Here is a 16126-nt window from a genome sequence, read left to right as displayed (position 1 = left end):
TCCACGAGATCTGACAACTAAATATATATATATATATATATATATGAATTAAAAGTTTTTTTTTTTAATTTTTAATTTTTAATTTTTGTCGAGCAGACTCGATGCCATTATCAACTTCTTCAAAAGAATGCCTTAATAGAGAATAGAAAAACTTCAAAAGAATGTTGAACAACAGAACAGTGATTGTTCTTAGACTTAGATTGGACTACCAAAGCCACGAACTTTTCCAGAACACCCTGAGGAAGAATTCTCCTTATTTGCTCCCCGTCTCTTTATCAAATCCTCACGCTCTTCCTTCTCTGCTAGCGATTCACCTATTCTGCTCTTCCACATCTCTGTTGCCTTTGTGAGCTCAATCTCTGCTTCCTTTATCAACAACTCCAGATCCAAATCCAAACTCAAGTCCAGACTCAAACTTAGAGTACCCCCTTCCACTCCCTTCCTCCACTGCTCAGCCTCCTCTGCTTTGCAGTACTTCTCTTCCAGCATTCTCAAGAACTCATCCTCTACCTTCTCGACGTCGAATTCGTCGGCGAGATCCATCAGTAGGCAGGGCTTCTCATCTTCGGGGCCGCCACTTTCGTCGTCGTCGTCGTCGTCGGTATTCGCCAAACCGTCGGACAGCGGCCGGCGAGACTTGGAAGAGATGGTTCCTTTCTCAATTGTGATGAAGTCTCCGTCTTCGTCGTCGAGCTGATCTTCTATCAAGTTTTCGATGGTGATGAAGCCGCGGTCGGATCGGAGAGAGGGGACTCTTCGAGCCGAGACGGTCACCGGCCGGCTTCTAAGGCAAGAAAGGTCTGGGAGGCAAGAGAAGCATTTGCTTTTGCTCTCCTTTTGACCTGCATTTTTGTTCCTTACAAAGTCAGCCAGCCATTTACATATATCCTTGAATCATTCAAAAACACTATAAAGTTATCAACTTACCATTCAAATCATGAGAGTTTTCCTCAATCATCCTAGTGTACACACTCAAACTCAGTGTCCCTCCACTTGCAACCCCTCCAAGAGCAAAGCTCATGCTCTTCCCGCCAAACCTGGGGTTCAAATTCTCCAGGGCTGCTAGCTCACTGAGATCGACATGGAATGTACCCAAATCGCAATCGGCGGCGTCGACGAGCGAAACCCAAATGGTAAAGCTCTTCAGTATCGAAACGATATTGTTTCCGCAGTAATGTAAGAAGATCTCATCAAAGTTAGCATTGCCTTCACTGACATGAACCGGGAAAGTGTGCTCCCCCTTGCAGCCTTTAGTCTTCCACCCGAGGATCACGACGCGGCCTTCCATGGCTGGCGGTAGGCCGGAGATGTGATGCACTTGGAGGCACACCACGCAGCGGGACCGCCGCATTCGGATGCCTTCAAGGTAATCGAGTAGCTTCCACTTCCAATTGCAGAGCACATTTTTTCTACTTGTGGTGGTCTCTGAAGAATAACCCTTGGACTTATGAAGGAGACCCAGCTCTTCAAGAAGCCTAGCTCCATGTTGGGTCTTGTCTGCCATGTTTAACACTCTGAAGGGATTGGAGTTCATGAAGTGGTGCTTAAGAAGAGCAGCTTGATTAGGAGAGAGAGAGAGAGAGAGAGAGAGAGAATATTACAGTAGTTTAATCTTGCATTGCATTAAAAGTGGCAGGCTTTAGAGAGAAGGGAGGTTGAGTGGGTCTCCCAATAGCTGGCCTTTGATCATGGTCATAGACAAAGTCACAGGGTCTTATCATACACCACCTAAGGGAACAATTACATGTGATGAAGAAAGCAAGAAAGATTAGAGAGAGAGAGAGAGAAGGAGAGATGATTACATATTTATATGGTCCCCCTTCTCTCTCTAATTATCATGGTCATTGGCCACTAAATAAACTAACGTCATTAGATTATGCAGAATTGCAAGGGCCAAGACCTCTTTTTTTCATGTACTTGGACATCCAGACTAGTTCTACCTGGAAGCTAGATTGCAGGTCCATCAACCACTAAATCAAGCTTTCTTTATGCAGCTGCTAGTTTCAAGATTCAAGCTTTGGGGCCAAATCTTGGAAGGAGGAGAGGAGCATGTGATTCAAGAAGATCACAATAATAAAAAGAAAAAGGAAGAAAGAGATTGTCCACTAGAATAAGTTGGTTGGTCACTGAGAGAGAACAAGGATGATCTCTTCCCAGGATTGGAAATGAATGTTCCAAAGCAATTATTTATAAGCTGTTTGCCTTCATCTTAAGCAATGGCTAAATCTACGGAAGTTTCTTGACATCTAGCATCCTACGTATCTCTTTAATCTATCAGGGACGCAGTCAAAAACCACTTTGCTAGTGATTGTTTACTTGGAAAACAGAGCACATCATCTTGAAAAATGCTAAAATTGCTCACCTAGGAAAGGAGAACTCCGTACTAGAGGTCGGCGACCTTATTATACGGTGTAACGAGGCAATGGCATTTGTGTGAAAGTTTGAGCCTCTACACTTATATAATGTACGAATATTATTCACAAGGATAGCAAATGCTATTGAGATCGAAATCCGACCCGTTAATTTGATCCGATTGGGACCAATTTGGGTGGAATTCAAGCAGCAGCAATTCGCCCAAACGAAGATAATTTAATTGTGTGGGCAAAATCGTCATTTGGAGAAAGCTTTTCAAGCCACGTGGAACTCCCGCGCGCTCAGGTGCACGGGTGGAGACTGGAGACTGGAGACACTACCGAGGCGGAATTACTGGGAGGCCCATCGCATCACGCGAGAGCACGAATCTCCACGCGCGGGTTTTCACCTCAAAGAGGAGGCGTGAGGAAGGAGTCGGCGGTCGATCGCCGGTGTATGGCTTCTTCCCTTCCTGGAGAGTTCGATTCTTCCTCGCCGCTCCTCGCCGCTCTCGATCTCTCCGTGTCGAACCCACGCGGCCACAAGGTTACTGACCTCCCTCTCTCTCTCTCTCTCTCTCTCTCTCTCTCTCTCTCTCTCTCTCTCTCTCTCTCTCTTAATCGTAAATGGAGCTTCCTCTTGTTTTGATCTGCAAACGTTACTTGGATTATTCGTTAGTGATTTAATTTAATTTGATTCTGCCTTCTTTTTCTTATTTGTACTTAGCCTAAAATGTCGATTTCCTTTTGATTTAGTGTTCACTGGATTTTTTAAGATGTAATTATTTTTCATCAGTTTGTATTTCACTGGATTTCTAAGGGTTCGGATTGGAATGGAGATTTTCTAGTTTGTGTCTTCCTTCAAGATAATATTTTCGTTTGTTCATGCATAAACGTGTAATCGGATATCTTCCTATTTTCGCAGAAAATGGAGGAGATGGACACCGACTTGGTGTTAGAAATCCCAGATACCCCTGAAAGATCTCCAACTGGTAAACCTGTTAATAGTCCATCTAGGCCTTCAATTGTTGCACTAGATTCTGAGGAAGTAGTTGGCGTATCCTCATCAAATAGGATGACTACATTTATAATGAAGCATGCCAATCTACATTTCGGTCAATCTTGTCCGAGCGAGAGCCATATTGTGCACGAAGATACCGAGAGTTTGTTTGAACAAGCGAGACTGGCACGGTTGCTTTCGAAGACCAGCAGTAGTAACCTTTCTCATCAAAGCAAGGGCTCAAAAGTTGATTCCCAGCAGAATTCTGTTTTAAGTCAGATTGAGAAGAGTGTAGAAACGACAAGGAAGATTGGGAAGGAACATATCTTTGAGTGTGATAATGGTAGAAAGGAGGCAGCGGTAAGATTGAGCAGAGTATTATACGCGCCAAATAGTTCTACTGAGAGATCAGAGAGTATAATTAGCACCCCTATGGCTAAAATATTTAAGGACAAGGGAAAGGAAATTGATCTTACTAATGATTCACAGGATAAAGCAAAAACAGTGCTACTAAAAGAATTGGAGCATGATGGGTCTCGAAGGAGTTCTGTGCAGAGGGGACTGATTCAGAATCACCATGCCTCTCCATACGTTACAGGAAAGAAAAATATTTCTTCCAGAGCTGACAGTCAAATTATCACTAGTTCTTCTGATGAACATGTATATTCTTCATTTACTGGAATTACCAATGGAGACAACATAAAGGCGACAAATAGAGGGTCAGAACCCAAGATTGGACGTGAACTCCAAGAACAAATACAGTTAGAGGCTCGTTCTAAGAATACTAGGCAGAGAAAGCTAGTGCGTAATGGTTTCATTTCTCCAAATAATGTTCGACATATCAGAAATGTGCCAAAACATGGAAACATTGGCAGGCCAGCATCGGACAAGCTAACTGATGTGGCTTCATTGAAGCATCTACACTTTATAAATTCTGGTTCTGAAGAGGATGACGGTGATAAAAGGAAAGAAATTACATCGAATAAAAGCATGATTCAGAACATGCAGCATGCAAGAGCCAATTCAGGATCAGACAGGTGTGTTTTGACTTACATAATTCCTACTGGCTACTACTTATGATCTCTTCTTTTGTTTTACCTGAGCAATACCAAAATTTGTGTCTAGCTATCACATCTTAATGTTTTTTATCCCTTCACAAGTTAGGAGTGAATAAAGTTACTTGTTTCTAAGTTGTGCACAAAGTCAAAACATACTTCCCTTCTGCTATTCTTCACCCCCTTTTACTGTATTGCCATTTTATTTAAATAAAATGAAGATTACTTACGATCTCGAGAAAATTGCATTATTTCCTGTTCAATTATGATTTTTGTTTTTTTAAGCTCTTTGTTAATAGATATCATCCAGTTTATCATGGTTCTCAACTTGTTATCACATGGCTGCCTGCAGGAAAAAGGGGGAGGAGGTAACTATTGCAGACATGGAGGATGATAATCCGCAATCTTCAAAGGACATGGTTCTGGAAGCAACACTGAATCATGAAGAAAAAGCATTCCAAGGTTCATCTCATGAGAATGCTAGTATTTTCAAGCGTAAAGATACTATTAGCTACTTATCTGGTCAGAACCATGAAATGACAATAGGACGCGGCAATTTTGTGAATCTTGTCCATGATAATCCTGAACCGCTCCTCTCTCAATTGGGGATAAATCGATGTCCATTCCATTTTACTTTGGAGACAGAATCAGAATCTGGAGCACAAAACAGACGACAAAATCAGATAACAGGAAAGAGGAAATGCAGCTCGAATCAATCCAATTTCGGTGAATCTTCCAGTTCACTTTTGGAGGTCTCAGAAAATTCCTATGTCCATGATTTTGACGGGCGTGGAGCTCAGGAGCTAAATATCCCAGACTTAAGTCATAGAAACTTTCAACTGGAACATGTTGGACTTTCTGATGAGACTGATCCAAGAAGTAGTCAGGTTAAATCAGATGAGATACTAGCTCGTCGACTCCAAGAGCAGTTTTATCAGGAATCACAGAGCTTCGAGTTCACAGAAGAGGTTTTACCCCAAATTTTTTTTCGTTATTGTTAATTTACCGGAGCTTATTGGTACATATTTCTTCTAAAATCTAACTGCTTTAGTTACTTGGAGGACTTTGTTCAAGTTGTGTTTCAGTGACGTAAGACAAAGTTGATATATGATTTAATACTTATGTTGGTAAACCATCCAATAGGTAGACGAAACTATAGCATGGACATTGCAACAAGATGATGCTGACCATGCTAGATCTATGGCGAGGCAGGATTTTTCTCATTCTGTAAGTGGGTCTAAGTTGGATATACATTATATATCCATTTAGTCTACTTTACATGTTTTCCTTCTTTTTATTTTTTAAGTTATTAGACTAAGATCATTAACTAAGTTATGAAGCGGGGTCACTCGTGCTATTAGTAGGCTTCACATGCTTTGGGATTTTGAGAATTCTCTAAATCAATTTTCTTATAATTATTATTTACCTCTTTTAAGTTATGCGTTTCACTGAAATTTGTTTTATTCTTCCTCAGAGAGACCGATCAATGGCACATTTATATGCGCACCGCCAAGGTTTTCCATTTCAAAATTCTTCTGCACTACTAACTAATCGTGATCGAGTTCCATCAAGTAGGTCCCAGTTGAGAAACTTTAGCAGTCCTGAAATGGACCGCGAGATGGTAAGGCTTTTTGGTAGGCTGGTGTTACTATCTTGTTTTATATTTATACTGACGCGTTACATGTTATAACACAGACAATCATCGCCCAACTGAGAAGAAACTTCAACAGTGACCAGATGGATCTAGAGATGGTGAATCTTACCTCAATATTGATTGTGATATGACAGATTGATTTTTTTCTACTTTTAGTTTCACATTATTTGCAGTCTTACCTGAAGTTGGTTACGCATTTGAAATTTAGTCACGCATCTTGACAATGCTGTTATATGTTTGTATACTTACTGTCAGTTTTTACAGTCATTGCTATTTCTTTGTTGTCATTATCTTTTCCAACAAAGATAATGACATGCATTTGAGAACAGTAATAACATGGATCCCTTGATTCTTGTGACATGCAGAGGCTTAACCTCTTGGAAGCTTTGGAAGATGCATTTGAGAACAGTAATGACATGGCTATTTCAGATGATTTTTCGCCAGACTCTTGGGATTTCAATGAGTAAGTATTAATGATTTTATTTTCATTTTCCTGTGTGTGAAGGATTCTTGTATTTCTATATTTTTAATCCTCACATCAACATCATTCTTCGTAGTTATCTCAATGATTTTGGAACATATATTCGGAAGGCTGTACAAAACCTTGTTTTTGGTGAATACTCTACAATCTTTTTGATTGTGCATAGATGCTCTGTCCTCTAGGTCTTATGCACCTTTGTTGTGGGTTTTCAACAACTTGATGTGGTTCCCTCTCAATAATGTGGAACTTGCACTGAAGAAAGAAATTGAGAATATTTACTTTCGAGTGACTTTTGGCATTTCTTTCATCCAGATTTTCTCCTCCCCCTTTTTGTTTCAGGGACGAGTATGAGATGCTGTTGACACTTGATGATAGCAATCATCAGCATGCTGGTGCTTCTGACACTCAGATCAACAGCTTGCCACTCTCAGTGATCCAGGTCCAGCTTTTCTCATTCTCTCATTTCTTGGAGAACAGAATTCAGTATACATTTGGTAGGAGATTAATATTACTTCTAATTTTGTTTGCCACGACCTTTCTCTTGTCTCAGAGCAGCAACTCTGAGGATGGATGTGCTATATGCCTGGAGCCCCCTTCTGTTGGTGATACCGTCCGCCATTTACCATGCTTGCATAAGTTCCATAAAGATGTAAATTCTTAACGTATTGCTTATTAATTTCCCTATGAAATAAAGAAAATACATGTGCTTTTGTATACTTGCTGATGCTTCTGTTGCTTTGCTTTTCCAGTGTATTGACACATGGCTCCGGAGAAGGTCTTCATGTCCTGTATGCAAGTCTGGAATCACATAAGTTGCAATCAGACAATTGATCCTGCTTTTGGAATCCCATATATACATACCTCCACTTTTTTGGAAGCTAATACAATGGCTGGAAACACAGCCTAAACAATGCCATAGCATAGTTATGTTTTTGAAGTTACATACAAGCTAGAGAAAAAAGAAAAAATCTGAGCCCAAGGCAGGAGGTGTTATTAAATTTGCTCGTCTGAAGGAGTTATGTCGATTAAATGTAAATTTTGGCAATGATAGCTGTAACCTTTTACTGTTTTACTGGTGGTCTTCGTTGGAAATGTTCCCAGTTTTACTTTCAGGGTACTCCTGATGCTTTTATGGCTTCTTACACATATGGTGGTAGCATTTGATAGACAACTAGAAATAAATTCTGGCAACGTGTGATCAATTTTACAGTGCCGTAGCATTATACTAATTTTTATTCCTGTCAAAAAATTTATCCTCAATTCAATTGTTACGACGAAATTTGAGAGAAGTAATGGATATATTTGCAACTATTGCTATTAGTAAGTTAGCATTGCCTACATCATCATGGTCACAGCGTGACATTTATAATACTCCAAAACTAAAAAAGCTTTGTAAGTTAAAAAGAAGAAGAAAAGAAAAAAAAAAAATCCTCAGTGGGTTTCAATATGAAAAATCGGAATAAAAATAAAATAAAAGAATAATTACATATATACCATAGAAAGAGAATGCACCATACGCCGTGTACCAAAAGGACATGTCTTGCTACTTGATAGTTGGTCATCAAAACCTATCAGAATTTCACAAGATAGCTTCATCTGATTACATGAGTCTGTCCCTTTTGCTGAAGTGCCTGCGACATAGAGCGTAACCTATCGGTGATCTCGGTGAAGGAAGGGCGAACGGCAGGATCAGCTGACCAACACTGTTCCATTAGTTTTCGCCACCCGCTATCACACCGCTCGGGGATAGGTGGCCGAAGAGTGTTGTTCAGAATTCCTCCTTCACAGTTAAAAGGAACAAATATTACTCTCAGAAGCAATGTGTACATGTGCAAATCCAACAAGAGAACTATCTTACACCCAGATATGTTGAATGTAAGTCCTCATTCTAGTAGCATATTGTGACAGATCCTAATGGAGTTACATAACTCCCAACAAAAGTACTCCATGTATAATAACAAATTAAAATTTTATTTACAAGGTAGGTCAATCTCACAAATTGCGCCTGAAATATGGTATAGGTTATCTGAACTGTGTTCTTTAACTAGTTTTATGATCTAGAATGTGTAAGCTATTCATCATTTCCTCAGTGCACTTGAAAATTTTCTTCAGTATGGTATAGATAATTTTATTCGAATGACAGATCAGAATATAGTCTCATGAAAACAGTAAGCGTCTGAACTTTTTTTTTTCTCACTCTCTTGAGATAATTAACGTCTTGACTAGACTAACTCATGTTGAAAAGATGTCCATGCTCAAAACAAGGCTTGATTCCTTAACTAGGTTGGATATTGTAGATGCTTTCCTGACTAATTGGTTTCCCCTGTTTGGGTATGACAGAAGATGACTCAGAAAATGTTGATAAAGATGATACTGATTCAATTTGAATGAAAAAAAATTGCAATACAAAAGTATCATAACAAGAATAAACCAATTCGCCACGTCTAGAATCAGATAACAAGAATATTTATCACATGAGAAACTTTAGGAAGTGCATTAAGTTTATTCAAATTAGCATGATAAATATTATACATTTGAATTATTGAGCCACAAATTCCATAGTTACCAAAATAATTACCGACATTATAAGTAGATTTACCTATGATTGCACCACAGTGCATATTCGCATAGGGCTCCTCGCTGGTAAGGATCTCCCACATAGCTATCCCAAATGAGAAAACATCAACCTGCAATATCTCATATAGTTAAGTCTTGCCTCGTGTTTAATAAGCTACAGAATGTTCCCATAAGGCTACCTTTTCAGAAACTCGGGTACTGCTTCCATTCAATAACTCTGGTGCCATCCATGGAAGGGTTCCACGTACACCACCAGAAACCAGAGTATTGCGCTTAATTCTTGACAATCCGAAGTCTCCAACCTGTAATGCAAACATCTAATGAAGAATAATTTTTTGACAAAGGTGTTCATGTATCATTAGTTTCCTTGCAACTTTCCTTTCTTTTTTTCAGGAAAAGTATTAGTAGGACCTGATACAGCAGATACAAATTTGGTGAAAAGAGAGGGTAGATATCAAGTACAAAACTAACTTGCTTTAAATGGTACATGGATAGGAAACAGAACAACTTAAAGATACTGCCAAACCACATATTTAATAAGTTCATAATATGGCTCCATCGCAATTAAGATAAACTCCTTAATACTACTAAATTATCAAGAATTTATTTCTGAAGTCAAACTGCACAGATAATGCCTCTGGAACTACCTTGCAAATTGGTCTGTGGGAATCTCTCAAATTAACGAGTAAGTTGTCGCATTTCAAATCAAAATGAACTATGTTCTTTGAGTGCAAATACTCCATCCCAAAAGCTGCATCCATTGCGATTATGAGCCTTTTACGACGATCTAGTGTTCTGCAAAAGCTATTTATTTTATATTCATATTCATGTCATAGTTTGAAAAAAGAAACAATGCAAATTATGCTTGACTCACCTGTCCTTCCTTAGTAAGACATGCCTTAGCGATCCATTCACCATGAACTCTGTTACAGTGGCCAATGTTCCTCCAGCCCCATCTGGAACCACACCATAGAAAGCAACAACATTGGGATGGTGGAGCTTTGAAAGAATTTGTGCCTCCCTCCAAAAATCTTTAGTCTACAGGACCAAGAGAGTAAGTCCCGATAGTGCACAAAGGGTATCAATTCATGAACTTGAACACATTAAGATTAACCAGAAGTTACTTGTCTAATATTGGGGGGATTAACACATAATAGAATTCTAGGGAAATGGTAGTCCAGCAAGCCAACAATAAGTGAAGGCATAGAAAGAGACTCGACTCGTAGAGATCTAACAATTCTATCCATAAAGAAAATTTCACAATGCCAAATGTGCAGTGTCTGTCCTAGACACATTGACAAATTATTACAATTAATAGCAAAACGGAACATATTTAACTAATAATAACTAATTAATTCTCATGCAAGATGCTCAAAAGGTGCTACATTTATATGTTAGTAAGATTATTTCATCTTAAAAAGGGAAAATAAAATGGAAATAATAATTAATTTGTACTCGAGAATAGTCCAACACACCAATTTCTCTTGTTCAGACAACCTCCCCGCAAAACAGCTTTTCTTGATCCGCTTAATTGCCACATCTGTTCCTCGCCACTTTCCATGATAAACAGTTCCAAATGTACCAGATCCCAATTCACGCAATTCTTCAAGATCAGCATTTCTTATGATCTGCTCATCAGAATCAGAATTTTAGTTTGAGGTAATTAGCAGCATATCACTATATGACTACATCACAAGAAAGAAATGATATGAGGCCATATATAGAAAGAGAATTTTCTATGGCTAAAAGAGAAAGATAATCGTCTATCTTGTTGTCTTATATTTGGTTGTTGGGTTTGCCTTCAACAAGCAAACAAAAGAATGCACATGAAAAGTCAGAGAAAGCCCATTAGCTCCAGAATATCAAACAGCTGCTTTTTCTATTCTTCAATAAATATTTCTTGGAGTCTACTCACTTGAGAGTTAACTCAGTGTATTTATGAGCCAAATTATAGAACTTGCTTGCTGTGATTGTGATATGTAATGAGTAGCTACTTATTTAGAAAATAAGCACAATTAGTCTCTGTATTTAACATACTAGCAAAAATAATCATAAACTCTGCCATAGGGTACCTGCAAACCATATACACCTGCTTCAATTTCCGCTATTGCAGCATCACTTATAGATCCTTCTACGTCTCTTTCATCATCTTTTCCATCCTGAAACATTAACATGGTAAACCAAATATAGTCCAAGAGAGATAAATGATCTGAAAATATTGGATATGTTGTTAAAGATAACGTCATGTAATACCTCACTCCTGGGTTCTGAAGTGCTGCTCCATGCAACAATCACTTTTGGCAATGAGGTAGTATGGGTTTCTTCATCTTCAGCAACCTCATCAAGTACATGTGGAATAATTGCTGGGGTAGCTGGAATGCCTGAAGGGACACTATCAGTTACATCTTCAACTGTAACCACTGCCTCTATCTTGATATTATCATGCATGCTACATGCAGGTTTAATATCTTCTTGATAAACAGAGAACCCATGTTCAAGTCCACTGACACCTGAATTAGGACAATTAATAGTGTCCTGATCAAGAAGAGAGACTTCTTTCTTTAAAATGTCATCCATGTTATTCTGAAACAAAGACCAAGTGGAAGGTTCTTTGCTGCACAAGTTCAGGCTCAGATTAGTATCAGTCAGTGTGGCAAGTGGACCAGAACTTTCAATTCCATTCTCTAGGTTCTTCTCCAAATATGAAGATTCAAAACAGGGTGGAATATCAGAAAACGGGTTATGGATTGATGTGCCGACTATATCACTTGAAATTTCATTTCCGTACTCTTTCTCCATTGTTTCAGCTGCTATTTTTGGGTTCAAAGATTCCAGAGAGCTTCTTTGCCATGAGACTGGAGGCTCTACAGCCATAACACTGACATCTTCACATGCAACATCACTATTCCGTGGATGAGATGACTTTCTAGGCATACTATTGGTGGTTTCATATTCTCTAACAGAAATATCTGCAGCGTATTCTTCCACTCTATTTCCAGAAAAATCCTCTAAATGAGAATCTGAATGAGAAGTACAATAAATGGTAAATTTAGGAACAGAACTCTCTAATTCCTCTAGCTCCTGTGAAGAAACACTGGTACGACATATACTTTGAGGGTTGTAGTCTGCATTAAGCAACTCACTCTTATATGTAGAATTATCTGGCACTGAATTTAAGTCAAGGTGATAAAGCTTATTCTGCTGATGAAGATCTATTTTGTCATCCATTTGCATCATCGTATCGCCAAGCAAATGATGTTGCGAGTAATGTTTGACTAACCCAGATTTTTTCCTATCAACACCACCTCTATCATGATTCTCTTCATCAGCACAATGAGCAGACTGGTAATAAGTTTCATCTCTTAGACGAAGTTCTGGTTGATCGGCATATGAAAATTTTGGCCTTCCCTGTGAGCTGCCAGGCATTGCACTCTCCATATTATAGGGAAGATCTGCATTGTTGAAGTATGAATTTTCTTGGCATGGTATTGCTCCTTCTTGCTGATTATTAAGAATTAACTTTTGAGAAAATGGCAGTGTAATGTCCAAGTAGGATTCTGCAAGTTCGGATAAACTGGATACAATCCTTTCACCTTTGTCATGAAGCATAGAATCAGAACAAGCATGAGGCATTCCTTGCAATGGACCAGTTGAATCATTGGATCCAGATATCCAACTAAATATATCATCTGGATTCCTAATTCCTTTTTCAGATTGACAAGATGTCTCTGCTGGAGAAGTTTTTCCATAATAGGTATATACACCCAAGTCGCTCTCATTACGAGTAAACAGAGGATTTCCTAATTTTCCCATCGGCCTGTGGTTTTGCAAGAACGCTCCAGGGAATCCAACTGACACCTCAACTTCACCATTCTTTCTCTGTTGACTCTTTGCTAATGCACCCTGTAAACAGAAGCCACTGTCAATCTCGTAATTGTTCCCTGATGGTTGATCTAAGAATTGATCCTTGAGTGGTTTCTTTTGAGAATATTCTGCATCTCTCTGTTGATTAGTCTTTGGAGAAAAGGGAGGTGATCCAATGGGCACTACTGCAGATTGTGGAGTAACAAAAAACTGACGAGAATGATGATGCATGAACACTGCAGCTGAAGGATTAACTCCGCCGCTGATAATCAATTGAGGGAAAGGAGAGTCCCTATGCGAACTTGGAGAGCTATCTAAATTATAGCCTAATTGACTAGACAAGCTGTTACCACTTGAGCTCTTTGTGGGACTTGGCTCTGCTATGTTATTCACTGCAACAATATATTTGTATTCTGAGTCAGTCTGCAACCTTCTAGAATCTAATGAAGAGTTTTCAGACTCACTTTGTGATATGAGAAATATTCGAAGTTTCAATGAGCCATCAGCCTTTTCAAGACCATAGTACTCTTCCATCATATTCTGAAGATCCTCATCTGAAGAAACAGATATCAAAGCATCAAGATCTTCACCAGGAAGCTGGTACTTGATGATGTGAGGCTGGTTATAGACCTTTAGAGTCTTTTGCACAAGTTCTTTCCAAGAAAGATTCTCTCTGATAGAGATGAGCCGAGTATCACCACCAACATATCTGAGTTTCCCATCAGCTGGCCTTGCCAAGATTTTCCCACCAAAGCTGCACAGGAACTTCACTTTCCAAGATTTGGGGCTTTCAGAGGTTCTAGATGTGTGTGGGTGGTTGTGATAAGCTTGAGAAGGCTCAGAAGATAAAGTAGGTTCAGTGTACTCATCTACACGGTTCTCAGTCATTTTTTGAGCTTTCTCGAAGGAAATTCTACTCGTTCTACCAATGTGTCCCACATTCTTCGCATTCGCCACACTCCCTTTAACCAAAGTGGAATTTGATGTATCAGAATAACCATCCGAGTCTGATCTCCTAAGCCCAAGAATGCCAGTGAGATCTTCGTAGCCTACATGGGAACTTTGACAATTAATATGGCCATTTTCAGCAACATTAGTGACAAGTCTATGAATTTTTACTCTCGGAGTTGCTCGATCTTGAAGAAAATCCACAGAGAATTCCTCGCCGGTCTGAACTGAAATGTTATTTAAGCGCATATCAGAAACTATCTCACTTGGGATGAACTGTGCATGACCTTCAGGAAACTTAAGATCAGAAGGATTGGGCATCTCACCACCCATGGTTCCAATAAGATAATAGTATCATCCAGAAAATCTATCATATAATCTTGCAAAATATTGTAGCCTCTTTCTGGCCCATCTTCAGAATTTCTGAAACATATGCATGCATAGTTCTCCAAAACTACGGCAATACACCTAGAAGGCCCAAAGATCAACGCATGTGCTTCTAGAACAGCTCAAATTGCTGCACGGTTCAACCTGCAGCTGGCTCATTGCACAAAATATTCTGCTATAACCAAGCTATTTGCTTCACCAAATTCTGCAATTCTCAAGATGAAATCAATTATCTGATTCAACTTATAGCAATACGAGTATCTGATATATCTGCCATCAATTTAGAGTATTAGATCATCAATCTATTATACATAGAACTAAGTATTGCAGATTAAAATCATCTGAGTGTTAAAATGTAAAAGTTGTCAGAAAACGAACAATGACAATACGAGTATCGGATATATATGACATCTGATCGTCGTTAATGAAATTCCCCGCCTATGGCCTTTTCCTCAGGAAAAAAATATAGAAATTAAGAGAATAAATAATAATGACAATGCCATCCGAATTGGCATTAATCAATTGGGCATAAGCACAATCTGATTGGGGAAAAGCTGGGAAGTGGTCAACAAAGCAGCGGAGAGCAAAAGTTTACTGCATTGAATCGATCGTTTCCCATGGAAAAACTGGGGCAAAAGTAGGAAGAATATGAAAACATGCAAATAGTAAGCAAATCAATAGCAGCAAGTCATTTCAAGATTCGATTTTGAGATCAAGAACGAAAACATCATAGAGGATTACAAATGGGTTTTCATCCAAATTTAATATAAAGCGAGATTCGAACCAGAAAAGCGGGGAGCAGTATGGCTCTTCCAAACGAGAGAGGGGGTAATCATGAGATAGTACCTCCTCCTCCTCTTCCACTTGGATCGATCGGGACTATCCACCGAGGAATTCGAGACAACTCTTAAGAGGGATTGAATTTTGGATAACAACCAGTTATTATTCAGGAATTTTGAGGTATATTTCGCGTTCGCTCCTGACGTTTCTATGGGGAAATTAGTGGGGGGATGAGGAAAAAAGCCGATAGCTTCGGGGTAGCGATTAAATAAGGGGCATTAAGAAGGACATCCTGAGAAGAACGCGGCATCAACGAAGGGGAACGCTGTAACGAGATTACCAAACCTTTCCCCTCTCTCTCTCTCTCTCTCTCTCTCTCAGCTTTCTCTCATTTGGCAATTGGCATGCAAACGCACGTGAGATGCAGGTTGGAGTTGTCAGGTGACATGGCTGTGAACAAATTAATATGTATACAGATAACATAAATCGAATTTGAATATGTTCAGGTTTACATAAATTTTGGAATAGACTTGTTTGTTAATCAAAACATAATTTTCTTATTTATACCCGTACAAAATATAGTGTCTAGTCTATTTGGATTTAATGCATGTACTTCTTATGAATACATATGAGGGATGCATGTTTGAAAGGAAAAAATTTCCCTTATTTTTAAGCTCGAGAGCACTTATTATCAAGAGATTATACTCATATTATGTAACTAATATCTTTTAAGGACTTATATACTAGAGGGCGAATTGTACAATTGTTAAGAAAACCTTGGATATGCTAGAGGGTGAATTATGCTCCTTAATTATTATTTGGTATTATTTTCACCTCCTATTTTATTAGAAAATTTTATGAAAACAATTCTTTTTAGCTTCTTCACAGCTATTTCATATTTTAAACTCTAAATTAATTTTTGTTAATTTCTTAAAGAATCTACTTCTAACAAAAGGAGAAAGTAAAAAAACTATTTTTATCAATCTAATTAGTTAGCTAATTTTTTAATATTTTTTAATAGAGTTTTTA

The 16126-nt window shown here is 38.7% G+C and overlaps 3 protein-coding genes across 8 annotated transcripts; 1 reads left to right on the top strand and 2 right to left on the bottom strand.

Annotated features, from left to right (window-relative positions):
- Positions 1 to 115: 115 nt before the first annotated feature.
- LOC140801235 (uncharacterized) lies at positions 116 to 1665 on the bottom strand. Its single transcript, XM_073156245.1, has 2 exons — positions 928 to 1665; positions 116 to 842 (listed from the first exon to the last, which is right to left on the bottom strand). The coding sequence occupies exons 1-2, from the start codon at positions 1532 to 1534 to the stop codon at positions 196 to 198; spliced, it is 1254 nt and encodes a 417-aa protein (XP_073012346.1). The 5' UTR covers positions 1535 to 1665; the 3' UTR covers positions 116 to 195.
- Positions 1666 to 2687: 1022 nt separating this feature from the next.
- On the top strand, positions 2688 to 7671 carry LOC140800815 (uncharacterized). 4 transcript variants are annotated; one of them, XR_012111313.1, is made up of 10 exons: positions 2688 to 2898; positions 3277 to 4388; positions 4759 to 5374; positions 5550 to 5633; positions 5881 to 6027; positions 6102 to 6158; positions 6426 to 6523; positions 6881 to 6980; positions 7097 to 7190; positions 7291 to 7671. XR_012111313.1 is itself a non-coding variant. In XM_073155693.1 (10 exons), the coding sequence occupies exons 1-10, from the start codon at positions 2809 to 2811 to the stop codon at positions 7351 to 7353; spliced, it is 2466 nt and encodes an 821-aa protein (XP_073011794.1). In that variant the 5' UTR covers positions 2688 to 2808; the 3' UTR covers positions 7354 to 7671. The 4 variants fall into 4 exon arrangements, 2 of the variants coding, with proteins under 2 accessions (XP_073011794.1, XP_073011795.1); XM_073155693.1 differs by having other exon boundaries at positions 7092 to 7190; XR_012111314.1 differs by lacking the exon at positions 5550 to 5633 and having other exon boundaries at positions 7291 to 7613.
- A 149-nt stretch (positions 7672 to 7820) lies between these two features.
- LOC140800814 (uncharacterized) lies at positions 7821 to 15487 on the bottom strand. 3 transcript variants are annotated; one of them, XM_073155689.1, is made up of 9 exons: positions 15102 to 15487; positions 11372 to 14587; positions 11191 to 11277; positions 10594 to 10746; positions 9993 to 10156; positions 9766 to 9922; positions 9298 to 9420; positions 9141 to 9228; positions 7821 to 8321 (listed from the first exon to the last, which is right to left on the bottom strand). In XM_073155689.1, exons 2-9 carry the CDS (start codon positions 14261 to 14263, stop codon positions 8134 to 8136), a joined length of 3852 nt encoding a protein of 1283 aa, XP_073011790.1. In that variant the 5' UTR covers positions 14264 to 14587; positions 15102 to 15487; the 3' UTR covers positions 7821 to 8133. The 3 variants fall into 3 exon arrangements, with proteins under 3 accessions (XP_073011790.1, XP_073011792.1, XP_073011791.1); XM_073155691.1 differs by having other exon boundaries at positions 9766 to 9913; XM_073155690.1 differs by having other exon boundaries at positions 11372 to 14522; positions 15102 to 15429.
- Positions 15488 to 16126: the final 639 nt, after the last annotated feature.

Source organism: Typha latifolia, chromosome 14 (assembly GCF_019914945.1).
Source record: "Typha latifolia isolate L0001 chromosome 14, TyphaL0001v2, whole genome shotgun sequence".
Classification (NCBI taxonomy): domain Eukaryota; kingdom Viridiplantae; phylum Streptophyta; class Magnoliopsida; order Poales; family Typhaceae; genus Typha; species Typha latifolia.
Note: the sequence above shows the minus strand (reverse complement) of the source record. Positions and strands in the feature narration are given on the sequence as shown.